This window comes from Prionailurus viverrinus, chromosome A2, assembly GCF_022837055.1.
Source record: "Prionailurus viverrinus isolate Anna chromosome A2, UM_Priviv_1.0, whole genome shotgun sequence".
Taxonomy (NCBI): domain Eukaryota; kingdom Metazoa; phylum Chordata; class Mammalia; order Carnivora; family Felidae; genus Prionailurus; species Prionailurus viverrinus.
In genome coordinates, this window is record NC_062562.1 from 144,954,293 (window position 1) to 144,979,945 (window position 25,653).

General features: G+C 41.4%; 1 protein-coding gene across 1 annotated transcript in view; it reads left to right on the top strand.

Moving 5' to 3' along the window:
- Positions 1-25,653, top strand: part of SND1 (staphylococcal nuclease and tudor domain containing 1) — a 423,778-nt gene that overhangs the window by 132,546 nt on the left and 265,579 nt on the right. The window contains exon 11 of the mRNA XM_047848727.1: positions 19,722-19,811. Within this exon, the coding sequence (XP_047704683.1) occupies positions 19,722-19,811 (90 nt within the window). The remainder of the gene's footprint in view (positions 1-19,721; positions 19,812-25,653) is intronic.

The following is a 25,653-nucleotide window of genomic DNA, read 5'->3' on the forward strand; positions in this document are numbered from 1 at the left end:
TATTTATTTTTTTTTTTTTAATTTTTTTTTTCAACGTTTATTTATTTTTGGGACAGAGAGAGACAGAGCATGAACGGGGGAGGGGCAGAGAGAGAGGGAGACACAGAATCGGAAACAGGCTCCAGGCTCTGAGCCATCAGCCCAGAGCCCGACGCGGGGCTCGAACTCACGGACCGCGAGATCGTGACCTGGCTGAAGTCGGACGCTTAACCGACTGTGCCACCCAGGCGCCCCTCCATGACCTGATTTAATGAAGATATTTTCACCTCAGAGGACCATCTCAGGAGTACCATATAGTGTCATTATTAGGTGAATGGGTGTGGGTTTTGCCCTTGCTTAAATGGGAGTGTTACATCATGGCATATTTTCAAGGAGTCATAGGGAATTGACCCATTTTATCTAACAGTTAACACACTGATGGGCATTTATAGCTAGAAGGAACATCATTTAGATCCAGCCACTTCCCCGCCCCAGAGGAGGAAATTGAAGCCCAGAGAGATTAAGTAATTTTATTCAACAAACATTAATTGAGCATGCACCATATGTTAGACCCAGTACTAGGTGCTGGGGGCTACAGCGATGAGTAAGTGTAAGTCCCTCTTGGAGATAAATACATAGTGCTTAGATCATACAGTTTGTAATTAGCAGGTCAGGAAGTAGAATATTTATGAATCCTTCATATTCAATCAAGTCTTTCTATATTAATATGATAAAAAAATAATGTCATCCTTCTGTTCATTCTTCTACTTTCATTAAATCCTTTAATAAAGATTTTCATTTATTTATTTTTAGAACAAAGTTCAGCATTCTCTCTTTGACTTCAATACTGCTTAGCTCCCACTCTTTCTTGAAAGATTAGCGTACAGTAATCATCTACATTTATTCAAGCCCCTAAAATCGGACCAAAAGTACTCCAGCTGAAGTCATTGCCGTGTCTAGTTTTTATCTTGACGCATGTATTGTCCTATCTTCTTAAAACTTTCCATTGGGTTATTGATGCCCTGATTGTCCTACCTCTTTTCCTTTTTAATTTCCCTTAGAGTTTCATCTGCCCACTTCTTATTCCCCAAATGGGCCATATGTTTGCAGAACTTCTAGAAACTGGTCATTCTTCAAGAGTTAGGGTTCTTGAGGAGAGGTTATTCTAGCTCTCTGACCTTTTTAAGATTTTAGGTACTTCCATCTCTTTTCATACCACCTGTTTCCCAATCCTGTAATGTTATGCTTTGCATACCAAGTTTTCTTTGATTTTTTTCTCAAGAACTGGGACCATTTTCTCCAGAGACTGGCACGTGATAATGATTTTTAAAAATGTAGTTTATTGCAGAATGATTTCTCCCTGGCTCAGGCCACCCCTCCCTTCTCCAGCAGTCCGTCCCTCTGTTTCTCTTTCCAGCTCTCTGCTGGGCTCTATGAGCTGTGTTACTGCCAGGAAACAGCTTGTGGTGGTTCTCTGTTAATGGTGGATTTATAGTTTTATGAATTGCCAGTATATTAAGTAAGAAGCTTAAACACAACCCTTAGTTACACTCAAATCGATTGGCAAACCTTTTTAAAAAATTCATAAATTATACGTGCATAAACTTGAGCCTTCATCTGTCTGATTAAATCTGCATTCGTAATTAGTGTGAGACAAACGAAATTTTTTACAGCTAAAAGAAGGGTGTTTCCAGTTCTCACTATGGTTGAGAATATCCTACATGATGGTATTTTTTCCATACGTAATTATAACCTAAACATTTATGGTACATTTGTCCTGGGCAGCACTCCATCCTACAAAGGACAGTTTCTGTCCTTAAGGAAATATAGTGTATTGTAATTAAAAAAAAAAAAAGTATGCAGATGGATTTTCCCCAATGCCTTGTTAATGTGGCCATGATAGTTCTTTTGGGCCTGTTATCAAGCTGATCCATTTGCTGAGTTAGAGTATTTTTCTCTTGCTCCTCCACTTTGTTTGGGTTGCTGACCCTTCATCCTTTGCTCTACGCTTGTCCTTGATTAAAATTAGATCAATAAAGCTAAATCAAGGTAAAAAGTGGAATTTCCTCAGGAGTATAAGGGATCATATATTACAATTAAACTGTTGAGAAGGAAATATTAGATGGTTTTTTGTTTTATTTTTACTTACAGCCTTTTATTTCTGATTAGGACTGATAAACTCAATGGGTTATTCCTTGTAGTTTGAAGGTATGGAGGGAGGTGAAATGGATCTTTAAGCTGGTGTTTCTGAATTTTTTGTTTTGTTTTGTTTTCCTGTAACCTCTTAGTCTTGGGTTGTGTTCAAATCTCAAAGATTTATTAGGTGAACATTCTGTAGCTAAGTGGCAAGATGTTCTGGCTTCTCATTAGCGGTGACCCTGGGTAGTTTTCTCATATTCAGCAACATTTGTTAGGAGCCACCCAGCATTCTTGTCACCGAGTGGTGAGGCTGAGCTGGAGTTCTGGGTGAGGAGGTCACCTTGCATATGTCTCTCTAGGTTGGGGGGCAGGGGGAGTGCTTTGTAGGGAATGCTCAGGCTAATTGTGATTTCCCTCTTCTTTTTGTACACGAACTCTACTCTTACAGGACAAAATGCTTAGTGGTTGGAAGAAGGAAAATGGCTTTTTCTCCTTCCCTAAAGAAGGAGGAGCATACGGGGTCCTTATGCCTTGTAATAGGATCCAGTAGCTATGCATTGTGGAATCAGAGTTCAGCTTTTGCCCCTGGCATTTTCTACTGGTGGGACCTAGGGTGTAAATTACACTGAGCCTCATTCCCTTACTCTGTTGAATTAATTGTTTTTGAGGATTAAATACAGTTGGTTTAAAAAGGTGAGTATGATGCGGTTTTAACCTGGAGTTATAACCTATGAGATATAAGAAGTCTGTGTACTGACTTGGGAGAGATGTGCCGTGAAAAAAAAAGAATATTTGGTTAGAGAGCTCAGAAAAGGTTTCCTGATAGGGGTGGATGGCATTTGAACATGGCCTTTCAGAATTTTTGTCATTTTAGTAAGATTCTTTTTTTATTTTTTTTATTTGTATTTTTTTAAATATTCATTTATTGTTGAGAGACAGAGTGTGAGCAGGGAAGGGGCAGAGAGAGAGGGAGACACAGAATCTGAAGCAAATTCCAGGCTCTGGGCTGTCAGCACAGGGCCTGATGTGGGGCTCGAACTCAGGAACTGTGAGATTGTGACCTGAGCTGAAGTCAGATGCTTAACCAACTGAGCCACCCAGGTGCCCCTGTAAGCAGATTCTTTAGTGCTGAGATAGCAGTCCCGTCCAGGCAGAGGATATAATATATAAGAAGAGGAAGAGAAGATTCCATTGTGGTTCTTGTTCAGGAAGGAAACAGTTTGGGATATAGTTGTTGGGATGAGAACTGGGCTAACATGTTTGATTATACCCATAAATAGTGACCCAGTAATCAATCAATCTCTCTCTCTCTCTCTCTCTCTCTCTCTCTTTTGGTTCCCCTAACCAGAGATCTGGATTCATATGTAAACTCCCATGTTAACTTGGAATTTGATAGCATGCTGATGTTTCTCCCAGATTATAGAAATCAGTCTGTTGCCTTGAATGAGCTCTAGTTTTTTCTTGTGGTAAAAAACCCCTGACTTAAAATTTACCATCTTCTATATTTTTTAAGGGTACAAGTCAGAAGGGTTAAGTATATTCACATTGTTGGGGGACAGATCTCTAGAAATTAATTTTGTAGAATTGAAGCTCTATGCCCATTAAATAATTTTCCCCCTTTCCCCTCAGGTCCCTGGTAACCAGTGAGCTCCACTTTTTTTTTTTTTTGGCTGATGACATGAGAGAAGTTTCTAGAATCCATTCAGTAACCTTCTATGATAAAATCTATAATATCAAATCTGGTGTTATTTTTCTCATTCTTCCATCTTGCTATAGAAATATGACATGTTGTTGGTGTTCTATGCCTGTGAGTCTGGCCATGCCTACTAGCCCTCACTTTATTCCATTCCTCTTTGTGCTGTAGCAACCACCTTGATACACTGAAGGTTTTTACTTTTCCATCTTTACTTACCATGATCCCAACGCATGAAACCATGAATGTAGCCTTGCCGTAGTTGAGCTTTTTAAGATCACAGGAGGATTCACTATACAGAAGAGCATTTAACACATATCAGGTAGAAAAAGGTTTAGGGTACATTGTTCTCATTGCTTAAATTTTATGTTAACTTCATGGATTAGGCAGGTACTGGCTTAGAAATCTCTTTAGTCTACTGTTTGTGTTACCAGCTAAATCTTTCAAGCATTTCTCTCCATCATCTGTTTTAACAATGGAAGCCTTTCTTGTGCACCCCTTCCATTTTTCTTGTTTTTTTACATTGTAGATGGTCCTGATATGTGGGCACTGCCGGGTGCCAGTAGTCTAGAACAGGTCAGAGACAGTATTCTCTGGGGAAAGTGTTGGTTAAAGAGACTGGAACTATCTGGTGTTTGCACGTTTCTTTGTCCAGTTATATAGTGAAGAGGCTTTTGGCTATTGTCTTAGGGGATGGAAACCGTACCAGTTATTTTAGCAGATAAACCTGATATAAGAAATTATTAATCAGGTATGAGAATACTAAAACGGCAGAAAGAGAGCACTAAGGCTCACATAGTGGTTGGTGTTCATTATAAGATGCACCTACCACCTGTAGGGCTGGGAGGACAAATAAGAGACCAGAATATGAAAACTTAGAAATTTGAAGGATGGACCCATTGGAAGGGGGACACAGACCTCTGTTGAGCTGAGGTTTGTGTCTCTAAACTTGAAGGAGAAACACCACGGAGCTGGGACCCAGCTCTGCCAGGAGGGGCTGCCAGTTGATCGGTTCTGGAGAATGTGAGGAGGTGTGCTGAGACTTCTTCTGGGAGCGTTGGGAAAACTGTAAGCTGGAATCAGTTACCGCCACTGGAACAGACCACGATTGCTGAGAGGAGGAAGTGTGGCTCTGGAGCAGCCGACAGGAATAGGAAAGAGTTTGTCCCTTCTTCCTGTCCATTCTCCTGCTAACATCCCCTACTGGCAGAGCCTAACAGGGAACCAGCTGGCAAAGCAGAAACGTGCTTTGGCAGTTTTCCCATCTCAGCATCACAAAGTGGAATTTAAAAAAGGTTAGATTTAAAACTGAGTGACAGTAGGTTCGTAACTGGCACAAATAGTGCATCCAACTTCCTTAATCTCGATGAGCTTCCCGGGAGCTGGTGGCTTTGGGTGGGCATGCAGTACATGTTGAAATTAATTGACCTTTTCAGGTCTGTGGGGGATTGAGTGTGGAACCAGATGGGAGCGAAAAGCCTGTGGGTAATCTGTCAGTCTTGCCACCTCACTGGTATCGAGGCAGATGAAAGAGAGGAAGTAGTATGGGCTCTGGGGCCAGACAGCTCTTTTTTGGGATCTTCTGCCAGAGCAGACAACGTGTGTTGTCTTGGGCATGTTTTTCCTCTGGGTGTCTAACCTCTCGGTTGAGCAAAGCTAGTAATTCCAGTTTAATTGGTTGCTGTGGGGATTGGAAACGAGTTTTAAAGTACCAAGCACACAGTAGGCACTCACATCTTCGGGATGTTTATTTTTCTTTTTAACAAAGTGTTGTAGAAATTCTGGAGTGGAGCCAGCCCCTTGTGTTGGGGAGTGAAGTCAGAAGGTCAGCACTAGGAACCGCATGTGGTGGTCACAGTGGGATGGTGATGTGATTGACATAAAAATGTTGTTAAATAGGCACGGTTAAAGTTTCATTTATCAATTTAGAGTGACATTACATAATACAGGAGCTTAAACTGCATTCTCAGTGACCAAGATTCCAGCCTCGGATCCACGACACAAATGGCCATGGATGACAACTACTGTTGCAGACAGAGTGGGAGGCTCCCCACCCACACCCTCTTTTACCTGACTCTTCTGGGGATCTGGTCACTTGCCTATTTGTTCATCAGGTGCAGATGGCTGGTACAGAATAACCTCAACCCCTTCCTGACTGTGTTAATTCCAGATTGGGTGAAACTACAGTCTCTTTCTTAGCAGCAGCCTCTAGAGGTCTGGATTCCATTTTGTCAAGGTCTCCTCCTGCGGTAGGGCAAGGTATAATGTCTACATAAAGAAATTGCCTTGCCAGTTTGGGGCTGGACATGCATGTCTGTGCTGTTCATAGGGCTGGGAACTTGATTTGTCCGTATTTCTCCATGGTGGTAGTGGGTGATAAATGTTGTAGTTTTCTGATTGATGACACAGGTAGACCAGAGAGTAAAAGAGAGTCATCTTCGTTCTGTAGGGTTAGAATGATATCTGTCCTGAAAAGTCACAGGCCTCATTTTAGTGAATGAAACCCAGACGGAGAGTACTTTGAATTTGGTGGATAAAATATGTGGCACTAGACCTGACAGCCTGATTTAGACCTTGGAGTGATGCAACTGGCAAGTCAGAAACTCTGTCTAAAGGGAGACCTTAAGCTGCTCACTTACATAATTCAGTCTGGGGTTTTGAAATGCACTGCAGTTTATTGCACAAATTTGACTGGAAATCTGGCTCAGTTGAAGGTTCCACTGGCACTAGCTAAATAATGGTGTCCTATCCAGCATCATTTTCCCTCTGTGTTGTTCCAGGAAGAAACTTTAATAATTATTTTTTAATATGGTGAAGAAGGAAAGGCATTCACAAAGAAACCTTTCTCTAACAAAAAATTATCTTCTGACTGGGCTTCCCTAATCGTGTGGTCTGTTACAGAGAAAATTGGTTTCCTCTTGTAAGAGATTTATTTTCTTTTCCTCCTTTTCCTTCCTCCTCTTCTAGAACTGTGGGAGGGCTTGTGGCACATCACCGTGCTGGATGGGTTTCATCTGGCATGTAGCCTGTACTTTAAGTAACGGGGTTGTCTCTTCGGAGGGCATCGGCTCTCCATTTTTAGCCTGGGATGAAGGGTAAGAAATGTGGGAGAAGATTTCTCCATTACTAGAAAACATGATTTGGGGCCAACTGGTTAATTATGAGCTTCCAGTGAAAAGGAAAGCAGTTCCAGAAGGGAAGAGCCAGTTGTGATATACCGGTCCCTGCTGGTTTCCATTACCTCGCAGACCTCCAGGCCTGCTTTTGTCCTTGAAGATTCTTTCTCCCTGCTCCATTTTCCCTTCTGCCTTTAAACTCTGGTTTCTTATTTGCAGACGTTTTGTGTTCCTTCCATTGAAGGGGTTTCCCATGTTAACATTGATTCGTGTTTGTAATCGATCTTCAGAACTACTAGCTCAGTAGAAAGAGGCCCTGCTAGAGAGTCACTGATTATTTTTTATTTCCTCCCAGCTCCATTTGCTCATTTGAACAGCGCACAGAGTGTGTCATTCAGCATAACTTTGCACCTGTTAGGATTGTTGCACATCAGTCTCCAGAACACAGGAAGGGCCCTGCGGTCTTCCTGGGCCTTCTCTTTTCTTCTGTCTCAACCATCACAAAGCCCACCCCAGCACATGCCCTTGCCTGGGCTTAAGTTTAATCTCAAATGTATGAATTTGGGGCGGGACACTGGTGCTTTCGATTCCACATTAGGAAATCTGCTTTTATTTTGTAAGTTTACTATCATTTATTTTTGTGTTGAGCTGCCACACTTGATATTTTTAAAATATCAGTTCAGTTTTACTTAAATTCTGAATGGTACTGTAGGTGTGCTCTGATTTCTCGTAACCATTAGCTAATGATCAAGTGTATTCTTTTACCCACAAAGATTGTAAGTAATAGAATTCATTGTGTCACACATGCAGAGAGAACAGAAGAATGCTTTAAATTCTTAGCCAAGTCAAAAGAGGGCAGACTGATTTTGGATTTTGTATATTTGTTTTTTTCTAACATTACACGCCGCGAATTAGAGTATTACTTTTGCATTACTGCTTACGGAGAGCCTAGATTTTATATTTGTACAGTGAGATATCTAGCCTGGAACATTTTTAATCATTATTCAGTAATAGAATTTGTGGAGTATAGCATATTACTTGGTAATATTAGCCGGAAGGTAGAGACATTAGAAATAGCTCATATTCAAGTAGTGCTCTATGAGAGGCATTCATTCTGCTAACAACGGTATGAACCTACAGTGATATTGCCCTGCTCCCCCCCACCCTTTGTAAATTCACTTTGATATTTATTAACCAGTTCCATTTATTCCTATAATTGTAAGAACTGTAGGGGTGCCTGAGTGGCTCAGTCAGTTAAGTGTTCGACTTGGCTCAGGTCATGATCTCGCGGTTTGTGAGTTCAAGCCCCATGTCGGGCTCTGTGCTGACAGCTCAGAGCCTGGAGCCTGCTTCGGATTCTGTGTCTCTTCCTCTGTCTGCCCCTCCCATACTCATGCTCTGTCTCTGTCTCTCAATAATAAATAAACATTAAAAAAATTTTTTTAAATAAAAAATATTGTAAGAAGTGTAGTTTGAGTTTAAAAAAATAAATCTTTTATTCCCCCATTTTATTCTCTCAGCATGTTGAATTTTCTAGGAATATGGCACTATGCTAGGCACTTTCTGAGCAGTATAAAGATCTTTTTTCTCTTATAGCGATCTTCCCTCATGTGGTCTGGTAGGGAAGATAAGACCTATATGGAGTAATTAAATTACGGTAATACAAGGCAGAAAGTGATTAGTGCTGTAACTTTGGCTTATCTCTTCTGTCTCTTGACATTTTAACTCTTGTTAACATCCATGTTAGATGTTGTAAAACTTAACTCAGCTAAGTAGCTTTGCTTCTCTGTAGCACTGAAAGTATAGATTTGGTTTTCCCGTGGAATTTATATTACCTGAGATGTTCCTTGATTGTGAACTTAGAGTTGCTTCAATTTGTACTAATATATCTATCCCTTGTATGATTTTTACAGAGTTTTGAAATAATTTTGCCTGCTTTTCCCTCTTTTCACCTGCGTAATGCCAGGTAATTCTTAAATTGCTGATTCTTCAGAGGAAACTGAGGCAGATGAGCAGCCAGGAGCTGCTGGTGCCAGAATCATTGTTTAGAGCCCGGCTTTTTATTCTATGGATCAGCAGCAAGCTGCTCACTTACTCTTGATCATTTCTTGCCATCAAATGCTTGAGGAATGTTTGAATTCAAGGTCCAGGGCAGCCCTTTCGTCTCTGACTTCAGGAATAGTGAACTTGAGCTTTGTTCTCTTCAAGGATCCGATGCCCTTTCTGTCTCATTATCCAAGTCTTATCAGCAGAATCCTCACTATTCCTCTAGGAAAGGTGGCACAGACGTAGTTCCCCCTTGGAGCAGACTTCTATTTTCAGAGCAGTTGGTGAGTGGGGGAAAAGATTTTGCCCTCTTACTTGTTGGAAGCCGTCCTTGTGCGAGGAGAAGATGACAGGGCAGGACTCCAGAGTCTTTTTTATTTTCAGTTTTCTTCCCGGGTCTGGGACCAGCTCTGCTGTGGGTTACACAGCTTCTTCCTTGTGAGCACTGGTGTTCTCACCTTGTGAGCACTGGTGTTGAGGTCTGTGAGGGGTAGTGCTGTTCCTTTATTTCACTCTCTCCTATGCCTGCAGAAGTATTTGTAGCTAAGTGAAGGGACCCCATATGGTTTGCCGCTTGGATAATGGTTTTGGAGCATCTTAGAGCCTTTACCGTATTTATTCTTAAAGTCTTGACAGGGTCTTGGGGGAAAAAAAGACCTGATATTTGGCCTCCCCCCGTACACCCTCCTTTCCCTCTCTCGGCCTTACTGCATCTGAGCAATAAATAGCAAGTACTTCTGAAAATGCTCCTAGTTGGCTAATGTAATTGAGTAGAAGAACAGTCTCCAGAGACGTTTTTCCCCCTTTCATGATGGTCTTGAAAATGGTACTTTAATTTGGGGATGTGCAAGTTCCTGTGGAACATAATCATATGCTATGCACTGCAGATGACGGGTGAGTCCCTTCAAGGACATGAGGCTGCCTAAATATGCTCTGCTTCTTTCCCTCTTTGGATACTGTGAAGCCGTTTTCCTGGCAGGTTGCCAGAAGACATTTGTAACTGGGCCTGTCTTGGGGAATTGTCACTTCCTCGCTTTTGCTGTCACCGTGGCTAGTCTAGGTCTAGACCACTGTGTGTCCGAGGACGGGGCAGACAGGAGAGAGGATATGCCTACTTTTGCTGTTCCCTGCCAAGGGGAAGGTTGGTTTTCTCTCTTGATTCTCAGATTCCACATTTGGTCTTCCTGTAGCAGACTTGAGGAATATTTGAAAATCTTGTTTTGCCACCATTACTAGAATGTTTCAAGTTGCCTTATCTGTTTAGAAGTTCAAGAAGTATATTGAGTTACCTCCAACTACATATACAGAGATACATCTGAATTCCCTAGTTATTTAGTTGTTTATTTTGTTTAACCATTTGACATTAATCAAACACTTCAGTATTGCTTCTGACTTTTAAACCTTTAACCTCCCTTTACTTGCCATTGTTTTAAGTGGGGCTAGGTGCTCAAAATATATATAGCAGCATTTCTCGAAAGTGTGGTCCACAGACCTTCTTGCTACTTTCTAAAAATACAGAATTAAGGAAATCACATACCAGCCTTACTGAATCACAATATCTGGTGTGGGCCTGGCAGTCTGCATGTTTACAAGCTCCCAGGGGAGACTTAGGCACACCAAAATGTGACAACTGCTGGTAGGTGGTGATTGCTTTTTGGAAGTAACAAGCCAAGAGTACAGTGTCCTGCCCACCAGCAGTAAGCATGGGTCTCTGAGATAGCTGGGTCCACAGTCCTGGTTCTGCTGTTACCTGTTACAGGAGCTAGGAATGTTCCTGTTCCTTGCTGTAAAATTGGGATCCTGATCCTTGCCACCATCCAGGTAGCACTGCTGTCAGCATTCAGCCTGCTCGATAGGATTGTTATTATAGGTGTCATAGGGTGTCATTGTAGGGGAGGAAAGTTTTCCTCCCCCTCTAGGGTCCCTGTGTGGGTCTGAAAATAAAACTGACAAAGATAGATTATAAGGAGAAAGACATACAGATTTATTTAATGTAAGACTTATGTGACATGGAAGCTTTCATAAGGAGATAAAGATGCTAAGACACAGACCTGAGTATTTTTATGCTGGGTCAGTGAAGAATGGATTGCCCGGTAGAAATACGATGGGTGAAAGAATACGAGGGAAGTGTCAAGGCCTGTTGGTTTTGATTCTTCACAATGTCGTCTTTTCTTTGGAAATAAGGATGCTCTTTTCCTTCCCCCGAATACAGGAAGGCATCTCCCCCATGAGGTTTTATGACCTGTTGGAGGTGAGAAGAATAGGGATAAGTTCAAAATGACCTTCCTATTTCTATTGTTTTCTCATACTCCTTCTACTTGAACCCCATCATTAACAATAGTATTTATTATTATACCTTAAATTCCGGTGGGTTTTTTTTTTTAATGTTTATTTATTTTTGAGAGAGTCAGAGGGAGAGACAGAGCAGGGCAGGGGCAGAGAGAGAGACAGAGAATCCCAAGCAGGCTCTGCATTGTCAGCATAGAGCCCGATGTGGAGCTTGAACCCATGAGTTGTGAGAGCATGACCTGAGCCGAAAAGAAGAGTAGGACACTTAACCGACTGAGCTACCCACGTGCCCCCACATTCCAGTGTTTTTATACATGTTATTAGATCCTTAAACATGAGATCAGCAAGGTCAAATATGATTGTCAGAAAAATTAAGAAAAATTGAGGGTCCTATGAAAACAGTGGAACTTCAGGGGCATAATCATGGGGGTGAAAGTGTAGCCCTTCTAATCTTATACCTGTGAATTTTTATAATCACTTTTTTTTCTAATTTGATTTTCTAATTTCATTTTTTTTTTTTCTAATTTGATTTCTGTTGTTTACCATCCCCTCTTTGCCTCTTGGAGATATGTATGAAATGTATTGCCTTGTGAATTTAGGACTTAACTCAGACCGTGTCTCTTTAATAGACCCTATTTACCTTTGATTGGCAGGGTGAAATGGAGCTGATTAGGAATTAAACACCTTTTTTTCTATGAAACAACTCCTGGAGAAATGTTTGGATATACGAACTTTCTCTATATGGTCCTTTAGGTAGAATGGTACAAACTCTCTTCCATTTGGCCAAGTTTTGAACCTTTCCCCAGGTGCCGACTGTCGCTTTCAAGTTAGCTGACCACGTTTATTAAAAATATGCTACTCTGTGTTAAGGACCATAAAACAGTGGATATCCATGTGGATTCTGTCTCCTGGCTGCCAAGGGAATTGAAAGGTTCTTGATTGTAAATATGCCCAGGGCATGTGGTAATGTTCCTATGTTCAGTCTATAATTCAAATGGAAATAGGAGCCTCTGTTTATCAAAATGCATGTGTGTCAGGGCAGCTGGGACTGGCCGTTACTTACTGTTGGAAATTTTATCCATTTTAATCTGATCGTGTCTGTTCTTATTTTAGTTCAACGGTCATTTTTTAAAAATCTTCATAGAGTACAGTTCTGCTTGGCTACTTTAATTAATATTATTATAGTTCAGGTCTCCTATTAAAAACAAAAATCAAACTTCTTTTTGACCCTGGTTACTTGAGAGCGCATTTGTAGTTAAAATTTTCCCTTCTGTCTCATGGAAGGATATATCTATGAACTTTTTTTGTTTTTCAGGGACAAAATGGAATTTAATTCATTTTTTATGAGGAAAAGAATGGCTGTTTGTTTCATATTTTATTCCTGTGCAGTAAAGTATTCCCTGAGCAACCTTGTTGACCAAACAAGGTTTAGGGTTTGCTATCCCTAAACATTTTTTGCTTAAGAAACATTGCAACATTGTTGAATAATCTAGTAGGCATTCCTTTCTCGGCCTTGGTATTATACCACATGTGCTTCAGGCCCTCTTTTTTTTTCTTTTTTTCTTTTTCTTTTTCTGTTTCTGTTTCTGTTTCTTTCTCTTTCTCTTTTTCTTTTAAAGACAGAAAACCTCACAGAGATAGTTGGAAGTGCCATGTACTCATTCTCAAACCCATTCTTTCCCTCTGTTCCTTTTTTTTTCCACTGCCCATCTCACATCAGTAACCACTGTCTTTGATTTCTTTGCATTTTATACTTTTGTTGCTTATATGCCTCTATGTTGCTTGCTTGTGGTTTTAGTCAGTATTTAAGTGGGATTTTACTGTAGCATTCTACAACTTGCTTTTCCTACTCAGTATTTTTTGAAATTTGCTCATTTGTTGGGTTGCTTTAATTTAGCATAACAGCTCTGTAGTATTTGACTCTGGGGTCATACCATAAACATTGTTACTGTGAGTGTTGTTATATTTGCTTGAACATATGAGACTTTTCTACGGTATATACCCACCTCTAAGTAGAATTTCCTAATTATAGAGGTGCATATCTTCAACTTTAACCAAATGATGACAAGTAGCACCATGTCAAGATGCCATAGTATTTGAGCCATTTTTTACTCCCCATCTGTGGTTAACAGGGCATTTGCATTTCCCCACGTTCTCACCTTAATATTTTTGCCAATGTAGTGGATCATAATTTACTTAATTTCCTTGATGATTAATTAAAAATTACTTTTTTCATATGTTTAGTGTCCAGTTGGAGTTTTTTCGTGAAATGCCTGTTTATACCTTTTGTCAGTTCTCCTGTTGGATTGTTTCTCTTTTTTTCTTATTGAGTTGTTACAATTCTTACTTTCTTTACAGAGCAAATCGGAGTAATCAGAATATCCAGTGATTCTTACACCACATCTGCCGACCTGACAGTATTTGCATGCACACACCTGAGCTGAATTACGGTGTAAAGAAAGCCGCTCCCACCTTACCTATTCAAGGACATTGCTTTGGAAGTTCTGTCCTCTCTCTTCTACGTTGTCAGGTTTTTGCTCTCTGCTGGACCATTGCCTGTCTTTTCTCTTATCGAAAATGGAAAACGGAAGTACTTTCTCTTTGCCCTGCCTCCTCTGCCAGCTGCCACGTAATCCCTTCAGACTCCTTTGTGGCACAGCTTTCAAAAGCATTGCATGTGCTTGCTTTTTCCAGTCCTTCACTTCCCATTCCTGGTTCCAGTCAGCCTTCTGCCCCTGCTGCTCACCCAGAACTCTTCTTGTCCAGTTACTGATGGATGACCTCTACTTAGCTTAATGCATCATGCAAATCTTAGTGTCGCCCCCGCCCTGGTTTGCTGCACTTGACACCATTGGTCATTTCCTCCTTCTTGATTCACTTTCTTTTTCTGGCTTCTAGGGCCTAATGCTCCGGTAGTTTCCTCCTACCTAGCTCACTGAGTGCTCCTTCTCACTCTCCTTTTTTTAACGTTTATTTATTTTTGAGACAGAGAGAGACAGAGCATGAACGGGGGAGGGGCAGAGAGAGAGGGAGACACAGAATCGGAAGCAGGCTCCAGGCTCTGAGCCATCAGCCCAGAGCCCGACGCGGGGCTCGAACTCACGGACCGCGAGATCGTGACCTGGCTGAAGTCGGATGCTTAACCGACTGCGCCACCCAGGCGCCCCTCACTCTCCTTTTACAAATTCCTCTCTTAGCCCTTTTTAATGTTATAATGTCTCAAGGCTCAGTCCTCAAGTCCTTTTCAGACTCATAGCTTTAAACACCACCTATGTGCCAGTCACTCCCAAATGTGTACCTTCAGTTCAGAGCTTTCCTCCCAACTCCACCCTTGTCTATCCAGCCTGTAGACTTGGAAGTCTAGCATGTTAGGAACTAAACTCCTGATCATCTCCTCTGATGACCCCACCCGTTTTTCCTTTTGCTCACCTCAAAACCCTTGCAGTCATCCTTGGCTCCTCCCTTTCACGCCTCTCATGCCTTCTGTCAGAATATTTCCCGATTCTGATCCCTTCTTACCTCCTTCACTGCTCCCTCCTTGATGTAATCTACCAGCATTTGCTGCCCAGATTACTGTCCTAGTCTCCTAATGGCTCTCTTTTTGCTTTACCCTTTTCTTGCTGTAGTGTCTGTTATCAACAAAGTGGTCAGAGTAACCTTTACTGATGTTAAGTCAGATGTGTGTCTTCAACTCCGATTGCTCTCCCCTTGTGCATGCTGCCATAGCTGCAGTGGTGTCTTCGCTGTTCCTTGAACCCACTCAGGGTCTTGGCTTTGGCTGTTTTCCCCGTCTTTCTCCAGATGGCTCAACCCCATACCTTCTTCGAGGCTTTGTTTTTAACAGACCCTGATCACATTACAACTGTGGCTCTGCACTCCAGCTCGCTCTCATCCTGCTCTGCTTTTTCTATATCTGTTTCAGTTATCAGCTGCTAAGTGTTTGTGCTTTGGCCTGTCATTTTGTTCATGAAGTCTTTTCACTAAGGAACTGCTTTAATTTTAGTGGAACCACATTTATTAGTTGTTGTTGTTGTTGTTGTTGTTGTTGTTGTTGTTGTTGTTTTTTGCCTCATGGTTCCTCCCCCCACCCCCTTATTTTAAAGTTTATTCACTTATTTTTGAGAGCATATGAGAGGGAGCGAGAGAATCCCAAGGAGACTCTATACCCAGCTCAGTGTGGATCCCGATATGGGGCTCGATGCCACGACTGGGAGATCACGACCTGAGCCTAAATCAAGAGTCAACTGACTGAGCCACCTAGGTGCCCTGGTTTGTATTTTTTCAGGTCTTGTTTAAGAAATCCTGGAGCATCCCTAGGAGTATTAGATATTTGAGCTACAGGATGAGCTAGATAAAATTTGGTTTCAGGTGGAGGCCCAAAACTAGGGGGTTGAATATAAGGCCTTGATTGGAGGTCTCTTTCATTCCCTCTAAGTTAGCATTGAACGACGTTTTGGCAATAAGCCAAACAACTCCTGTAAAAATGCCAGGTGTGTCTTTAGATGCTAAGATTTGGGTGTTGGGCCTCCCTTTCCAAACCAGTGAGAGGTATAGATAAAGTTATCTCTAATGTAGGAGTCATTTCAGGGTCTATATGTACCATGTCCTTTCTCAGGATGAACAGTGATTACAGTACATACTGGTTTGTGTATTATCTGTCCACCAGAGAAAGCAAGAATTCTCTTCTATTTTTATTTTTTTAAAAATATTTCTGTGTAAATTAGATTCTAAACTAGACAGTCCTTTTTATCAGGCAAGATTCTGCTAAAGTCCTGTTTTCTCAGAATACATTCCATACCTCAATTGCCTCCTAGAGATTTCAGAGGCTTTTATGTACCTGGTAATTTGGAGGAATTGCTTTTATTTTGTGGTTTCCTAGGGACTTCTAATATCTCTCTTGTAAGATGTTTGCAGATGTCAATAGCTACTAGCTCTGAAGGGTTAGAGTAACAAGATCATTCTATTTTCACTTCTGATACCTTGTTTTCTGCTTGTGCTATTAGTTCTTTCCCAGCTTCATGAGAGACATGTAATCAGACTCTGAAGTTGACCGTTTTTTGATTGGGATATTTGTTGGCATAGTATTTACTTTTCCTTCATTCTTTGAGAGCATTTTGTCTTGGGTCAGTCCTGTTGAGTCTTTCTTATTCAGACAGCCATTTTCTTTCCTTTCCTTTCCTTTCCTTTCCTTTCCTTTCCTTTCCTTTCCTTTCCTTTCCTTGCTTTTCTTTCAATGTTTGTGTATTTATTTTGAGAGCAAGAGAGGGAGAGTGAGACCATGAGCAGGGAAAGTGGGGAGAGAGAAAGAGAAAGAGAGAGAGAAACTCAAGCAGGCCCCACGCTGTCAGCGCAGAGCCCTGATTGATCTCCTGAACCATGAGATCATGACCTGAGTCAAAATCAAAGAGTTGGATGCTTAACTGACTGAGCCACCCAGGCGTCCCCAGACAGCCATTTTCATTCATTTAGGTGTACCTCATCTCATGACCTTCATCTGAATTCTTGATAAAACCATATCTCTTAGCTTTTGTTCATTGTTTTGGAGTTCCAGTCAAGTGATACTGCCTTGTGATCTCTTTGGTGTTTCAGAAAAAGTAGAGTAAGGTTCATACATTCAGGTTCTGTGACAGATCATGAGACTATGCAAGGTAAATGTCCATACTTTGTTCAGTTCACTTTTTAAAATACTGTTCACTTAGGCTTGTGTAATTATACAGCTACTCTCTGTAAATAGGTTGTCCTCTATTGTGTGGTAAATATGAATATGCTGGCACTTCTTTATTCCCGGGGGCTTATTTTGATAACCATTGATTTTTGTCTGTATGAAAAATCCTGTTCATTATTGGCACCTAGAATCTTCTGTCTAGCCGGCATTCTTTCTGTATCGAGTGTCATCATAAGCTCTGTTTTATGGCTTATATATTATACTTGGCACCTTCGTCGTGACTCAGAATTTTGATTGGACTGCCTGGATATTTATAAAATATCCGTAACCCTGTATATCTGCCCTGTATTACCCAGAACTCCCTCTATCTGGGCAACTCTCATGTATTCCATTTCCCCTTTTCTTTTTCCTGTAAGAAAAAGTTCAGTTCGGTGTTACTGTTTCTTTAAAGATTTTCATATTCAGGGCCATACCTCACTTATTAGGCAGTGGTCGTGACACCCCAGGGCTTTGGTCAGGGTATGGCCATCGATGTTCCTGTTAAGAGCATGTGGAGGCTCACACATCCAAGAAGGAATAGAAACTTGGGTTCATTTCTGAACGTGCCTCCTTAACTTCCAAGAAGAGTACCATAATGCTGCTGCTGCCTTTTGGTCACTGTTGTTTGAACCAGAAGAATTAGAAGGCAGTTAGATGACGAATGTGAAGCTCACACTCAAATTATGTGTATTCTCATAAGAGGTTTATCATGGCGATATCAATGAATTGAAATGTTTAAATAACGTGTTCTGGACACCAAAGCTTGATCAGGGTCTAAGAGGAAACACCTATTTCAGTTCCCTTGACCTCAATCTTATCATTAGGATTAGTTTAAATATGGGGTATTAAAATGATAAAGATTTTTTATTTAGGAGGAGTTGGCTATTTATGAGAAGAAATAATTTGAATGCTTCTTTGAGTGTGGAATGGATTATAAAGAGATCTTGTTTTGTCAGAGGTGTAATAGATGGTAAAGGTAAGGCCGGGTGAGCTAACTGTACAGGATGGTAAGCAACAGCACACCTCTGGGTCAGGAGTTCGTCCTTGATTTTCTTCTTTATTTGTGAATTTTCCCTCCAGCGTTAATGGTCCAGGAGATTCTGAAATCTGTACATAGTCTTCTTCTAGCTTGGTTGCGTTTTGTGTGTTGTGTGTGTGTGTATGTGTATCTCTCTCTCTCTCTCTCTCTCTCTATATATATATATATATATATATGTGTGTGTGTGTCATTTTTCATATTTCTTTTGTATTTAGTTCATCCAGCCATTACTTGAGTATGAGGGGAGGTACTGTACTTAGCTCTAGGGTCACAGAATAACAGAAGTGGATGGGATTTCTGTTCTTTTGGAACTTCTGGGTTAGCTGGGGAGAGACATTAAAGTAATCATAGCAAGTGATCTAGCTAGCATCTCCCTGTTTCTTTTAACATCCTCCACCCCTCCATTCTCCCCATCAAAAGGCAAACTTTTCTAGACTCCATGTATGTGTCACCATGAGTTAGAATATTGGATTCTTTATCTGCTCTATCCATTCTGTTAATTCATTTCTTAAAATGCTTCTCATATCTCTTCAGTTTCCTACCCATTCCCTCTTCTGTCAAGTTCCTCTAGAACTTTCTCTCATATTCCCCAAGTTCTGTGCTTAGAATAGTAACCCTTTTCGGGAGAAGTCTGGGGCCTGTGAGATAATGAAAGAATTGTGTATGTCGATATTCATGCATGTGAGTGTTGTGTTGAAATACTATTTATTCCTGCCTCCTTTAGCTTGTTCTGTTTTTTAAACTCTAATTTTCTTCCTAGTTTTTTCTTACCCTGTAAACTCACATTAATTCAGTGAAACCTTGTCACCTTGTCAGTGAAACATTTCCTGATTACTTCTTTTCTTTCCACTTCCCTGAACTCTGATAGCACTTAGTCCCTAGTCTATATCACAGTTTAGCACTTACTCAAAACTGCTTTGTGTTGCCATTTCGTATCTTTTCTTGTGTTACTCTGTTAGGTTGCAAATATTTTGAATCTAGGATTATAACCTGTATTTACAGAGAGCTTTGTATGGGTCTGTTGGTTGGTAGGTGCTTAATAACGGCTTACAGAATAATGGAACTAGATTCATAGTGTATCTATGAATATTTGGAGGGCCCTAATACTTACTGAGCTTCTTCTGTACCACAGTTAATACAGGTGATGACCACTTAGGTTGTTTCCAGGTTGGGTAACTATAAACATTCCATTAGTTATTATTTATTTATTAAAAAAATTTTTTTTAATGTTTATTTATTTTTGAGAGACAGAGTGTGAGCAGGGGAGGGGCAGAGAGAGAGAGAGAGAGAGAGAGAGAGAGAGAGAGAGGGAGGGAGGGAGGGAGAGGGAGACACAGAATCCAAAGCAGGCTCCAAGCTCTGAGGTGTCAACACAGAGCCCCACGCGGGGCTAGAACTCATGGACCACAAGATCATGACCTGAGCTGAAGTCAGACGCTTAACCTGCTGAGTCACCTAGGAGCCCCTTCATTAGTTATTTTTGAGTCTATCATGTGAAAAAGATAATCTTATTCCCTATAAAATACTTCATCCAAATATTTATTAATTATTTACGGTGTATCTAGCACTTAGTATCTGTGATATGAGGAGGCAGTATATTTCCAACGTAGCATATTTCAGATGTATTTCATTGTCTGGTTTTATTGGCTGTGTTCATTTGCCTGCTTTTTGTTTTTTGTTATTCATTCCTGATGTGATACTTTGTTTTTCTTTTAGGATAAGAACAAGAAACTACGTCCCCTATATGACATCCCCTACATGTTTGAAGCTCGGGAATTTCTTCGAAAGAAGCTTATTGGGAAAAAGGTAAAGGATGACAGAAACATATTTGCAAATTGTTGGGGATCATCGTAAGCTGGGCCCTCGTCATGGAATCCCAGAGACCTGCAGATGACACTCGTCCACCAAGTCAAGTGGAATTACTTTCGATACGAAGAGGGGCGTGTCTGTGTATCGGGAAGTGGTATCCCATGGGAGAAATTGAAAATTGGGGCCCTGACCACAGTGTGATTGCCAAAGCCCTCACAGCATGCTCTTTCCAGGGTCCAGGCTCAATTCCAGTTTCAATAATTGCATATTGCCCTGAGCTTCATTTACTTGGCTCTCTCGTTCCCTTCAGCCACCTCCATTAAAAGTCGGTGCTGTGGGATATGCTATTGAAGGAAAGTTTCCTATTTTTTTCTGCCTCCCTTACTTCTGAGGGATAGGTTGGCTGTTGAGAAGAGGGGCTCTCCTGGATTGGGAGCGTGCTTCCTGAAGTGAACTGTGGGGCATATGCCTCCTCCACTTCTTCGGCTTTTGTCATATTTCCTGGAGCTTCTGCTGCAAGTGTGAGGGGAGCCTTGTGTGGTTTCCCAGGAGTTCCTGCGAAGCCTTTGGTGCAGCACATTGACTTTCTAGTCTAGTGCAACAGCTCAGAGACCCTAAGAGTGCATTTCCTTGTGTTCTTAGAGCATAATTATGACCAGCTGCAGAACTTGCCATTCTGGGAGGCTGAGAGTGAGCCTCTGAGCATTCCCTTATTTTCCCTGCCCTCCCCACCGTCAATATTCTGGGCAGGTGTCCGTGTCCTTGATGAACAAAGGAAATGAATGGCGTCGTTCCTTTGGTGGCAATTGATGGAAATCTGTTCAAGGAGAGACTGTGATTTGTCTTTTCTGTACTTTGCTTCAGTGAGGGTTGTTCTGGAAAATACCTTGTTTTGGGTTGATTTTTCCTATATCTTCAGAAAGATAAGGCCATTCTGCTGTATATCTGGCCTTAACACATTAATGCCACATTAGCATTCTTTACCTAAATGCAGATTTTTAATGATGTGACAAGTTTGATAAGGCTCTGGCTTTTGAACCAATGCCAAAGTAGTCTTTCATAAACATACGCAATTTTTATTGTATACCATAGTCACTAGAAATATAAATTATAACAAAGAGATTTTGAAGTTGGCACGAGATGAAATTGCTAATTTTGAAACAGAAACTAAACTGGATTTCCTAAAACGAACGTTAAATCTCCTCAGGTTCCTCCAGAGAATAGGCTCATTTGTCATTGTATAAAACTTGACAGAATGTTGTATTCATTCATGAAGTGTAGTGCGAATGATGGCTTTAAGCCTCTTTCAATTTCTAGATCTCCTGTTATCTGATCTAATGTCGACATCTCTATTTCACCAAGTGTATATCCTATCATTCATTTACTGGCTCATAAACAATAGCATAGAGGCAAACAAGGAATTCCCTCAAAAGTGTGGATTTCTATTGAAATCCATCCAAAATCACCTCGAAAGGAGTGGTGGCGCATATTTGATTCCTGTGCAGCTGTTTGCGTGGCGTGTGTTCTGACATCCACCTGGTTTCTTTAATAGTGCCCTTGCCTGATTCTGTTTCATCCGTGGGAGCATCGATCACAGCTATTGCAGCCAATGCTGAGTGGTCCTAGAAGGTTAGCCCAAGGTTCTGCTCTCAGAACCTGTCCAGGCCTCTGTAAAGACCTCTGTCTGTGGATAGAAGGACCGACCTCAAGTGTCAGATATGATGGCAATTCTTAAGCAATTAGGTTCCTTCTTGGTGGGAGAAGCGTTGTTTACTGGTTCTTCTGCATAAGAGTGATTGGATTCTGTTTGTGCTGAGCCCAAGTTTTGTCCCCCACGGTGACATTGTATAAATGATGAATACCGTATCCCTGCGTGGGGAGTAGGATGCCGCTCAGCTCTGCTGGGCCGGAACATTCCTGATGCAAACTGCTTTTCCTGACTCACCACCTGAAACCACTTGCCTGTCTTCTGGGCCCATCAGTTGCGACAGCGAACACCCATGTTTACTCTCGAGTCTGGGAGCAGGCAGGGCAGTTGCTGCCTCAGGGGGGTGGCTAGCACATCATTGCACATTTCTGCCAATTCCCTTCAGACCTCTGCAGCTGTTCAGCATGGCACATGGTGATTAAGAGGCACCGAGAGGGAGCATGTGTGCCTATGTGCCTCTGTGCACGAAAGCTGATTAGGGCAGCCTGTCACAGCTTAAGCAAGATAATGGAGGTAAAATCATCTTTTCTGCCCAGACTATTATTTGACCATCCCAGAGAGTCTATAATATGACAGTTTTGAGGAGTTTCTAGAATGTAGAGAAATAAGATTGAAAGTAAACTGCTGAGGTGCTTTGTTGGGTTCAGTGGTCTCCATTTCAGTTATGGAAATTCACTTCAATTCATTCCCAAGGTGTAATTCTGGCTAAGTGCCTTAATTAATGGAACCACGCACCTCTCTGAGCCTTGGTTTCATCACTTGTGAACGAGGAATATTATTTGCCTTCCCCTGTCTCGTGGGATTGTTACCAGAATCTAGGATATTAGCCTTTCATATTTTTCCAGATGCCAGTCTGTTGTGGTGTTGTGTTTAATAATGCTGCTTCTTATAGAATCTAGCACAGCCTCCCCTTTTCAGTTATCAATTTTTTTTTTAACTGGCTCTGAGGTCAAGAGATGTGAATCAGTGTGCAACTAATTTGACTGCCATCAGCCCATTGCACAGATTTTTCTTTTTAGATTATCTCTCTTTTTTAAAATTTATTATTATTATTTTAAACATTTATTTATTATTCAGAGACAGAGAATGAGCATGGGAGGGTCAGAGAGAGGGGGAGATGCAGAATCCGAAGCAGGCTCCAGGCTCTGAGCTGTCAGCATAGAGCCCGACGTGGGGCTCGAACTCACAAACCACGAGATCATGACCTGAGCCAAAGTCGGACGCTTAACTGACTGAGCCACCCAGGCGCCCCCAGCCCATTGCACAGCTTTGAGTAGTATTGGTTGGATGTGGTGTCAAGTTTCCAACTTCCACAAAATGATTGCCTGCTCGGGCATTTGTGTATGTGTAAAGTGTGTATGTGTTGTGTAAAGTGTATGTTTGTGTGTGTGTTCTCTGGATGAGAGAGACGTAGAAAGATACGTGTGTATCTTGGAAGTGTTTCAGAAGCTGTCTGACTTGCCATACTGCCTGGTAGAATTCCCTCCCCATCCTCTGTTTACCATCTGCCATCTGTGCTTTCACTGAAATCTTGACTAAGGAATATGCATGGTGAAGAACTGTCTTGTTACTTTCTTCTGGGGTTCTTCATGGCCCCAATATAGTGGAGAAATGGAATCCATGGTAACTTCCACACGTCTTTCAGTTTTGTGGTGTGATATCCTAGGTGTGTATAAGATGGTGAGAATGATGTCCTCCAAAAATAACCAGGGCTGCAGCCTTCTTCTAGCAGCGGGAGCAGTGTCTTTCTGTGTATATATATTTTTCTTCCTTAGACAAGGTCAGTCTATTGAAAGGAAGAGTGTGGGTGCCTAAGTCATTTTGTTCTCAGTGGAAGAAGGTAATGGTAACTGGGATCTTCACTGGGAATTTTCTCCCAGCTACCTCATAGAATCTCGAAAGTGGAATCTCAGAATATTTTAAGTCTGTGTAATACAGCATTTACAGATGACTTTTAAATCACTGTAACTCCTGTCCCTTAATTGCACAGTTTCCATCACCATGGGAACTGTTGCATTCAGACTTGTAACTTGTTTGGACAGTTGAGGGGTCAAAAATGGTCAGGTGGAAGAGATGGAATCGCAAGAATCAAGAGTGCATGGAAGCTTTGGCCCTGGGATTATATGCTCAGTCCAGGCTCTCCTATCTCCACTGAAAATTGAGCATTTTTCTTGATAAATGCAGACACTTGGAAAGTTACTGGGATATAAATAATACCAGGAGTTATTTCAAATTCATATTGCTTTAGATGATTCTTCTCTTTTGGAAAGTTTGTACTTTTCTTCCTGAAGTTCGTACTTTTGGGGGCATGGAACTCCTTGGGGTAGATGGAAACGATCTTCATGTGCACCAGACTCACAAATCCGTCATGTCCAAAACCAAAGTTGTGATATCCTGTCAGAAAATTGGGGCTCCTCCCGTGTTCTGGAAGTCATGCCTCTCTGTTGCTGTTGGAGACATCTTTGACACCCTCTCTTCCTTAACCCCCTTATTCCAGTCCCTCACCAACTCCTGCTGTGTAGATATGTGCATTTCCTCTTCCTTCCATTGTATTGCTGCTGTCTTGTCTTAGATCTCCTCTCACTGAGGCTCCTGGAACTTTTTTAGTGCTTTTCCCATAGCCACTCTTTCCCATTGCAGTCCATTCTCCACCTGCAGCTACTGGGAGCTTCACCAATGACAGCAACATTGTGCTCTGCCATTGCCTAAGGCTTTGGCTTCTCATTGCTTCCTTTGGCTTACTAGGTCCTGCATAATGTGGTTCCATCCTGCTTCCCAGAAAGAAGCTCCTACCCTTTTTCTTATCTACCTCCTGGCCCCCTTTCTGGCATTCCATTAGGTTTCTGAACTACATTATGCTCCCTCTCACTTCAGGGCTTTTGCACTTGGAATTTGTTCCGTTCGGGATACCCACTTTGTCCTCCTTTCCCCTTCCTTATGAATCTCACAATTATCCTTCAGATTTAATTTAAACTTGACTTTGTGGAGAAAGTCGACCCCCCTTTTCTAATATTTTCTTCCCAGTTTTTCACATCTTAATGTATTTGAGAGATTCTCTGTTACTATCTCTCTCTTGTTAGATTCATTATATTAGGCCAACTGGGGCCCACATCTGTTTTGCTCAGTACATGCAGTTTATGATGCACAGTAGGTGCTCAATAAATTTCTTCCAAATTAATTAACTTTAGGGGAAAATGGGGGCAATGGGATGAAGGCTGTGTGGATCCAGATATGAATATATTAAGGGTGGTAGGAACTGGCCCTACCTGATTTGCCTAGGGTTAGCCAGATGTGGAAGACGTGGCACGAGATTATCTCTTCGTGTCAGGACTCTTGAGTCAACCTGGAAATGGTTGATACTACATATAAATGATCTTCCCTCTATTTCTGGGTTAATGTGCTTTGAGAACCAGTTGGTGACCCAACTACTGTTAATAGCCTTATTTCCTTAGGATGCCAACTATAGATGAAGATGTGGCTTGTTCGCAATTTGGTGAATACTTAACGTATGATTTTCATGCTGTTCCAATTTGTACTGTGAACTAGACAGACTTCTTGGGACACTTTACATAACGCTCATTCAAGCTTAACAGGGTCAGAGCTGTCATTCATTGTCCTTTGTGGTAAGCACTGAGTATTTAATTTTACTTAATTTACTTAATTTTACTCCATCCCAAGATGTATCATTCCTGTTTTTACAGGTAAAGAAACTAAAGCTCATAGAAATTAAGTGTTTTATCTAGGTGTCTATGCATTTCATTGCTGTGCTAAATTAAAGGTCTAGAAAGGCCCACCACCATGTTGTGTTACTGAATAATGTAGATACATAGGGTCATGGTCCTCTTTGGGATAACATCAGTTCTTGTATATAACACATACCTGGCATACTACAAGAAGTTGATTTCTGTAGCTGTAGGATCCTAGTCTACAGATCTCAGCAGGTGATAAGAGCACCATAGATCAGCCCTTTGAATGCCTTCAGCCCTCTAGACATGATCTCATTAGTCTTTGAGATGTCCCTGTGAAGTGATGTTTCATCAAATTGTTCTTTGGAGAAACCTATGTCAGATTACATGTTCTTCTGCTAGTTACACAGACAATGTGAGGTCATAGGTAACATTGCTAAGCCAA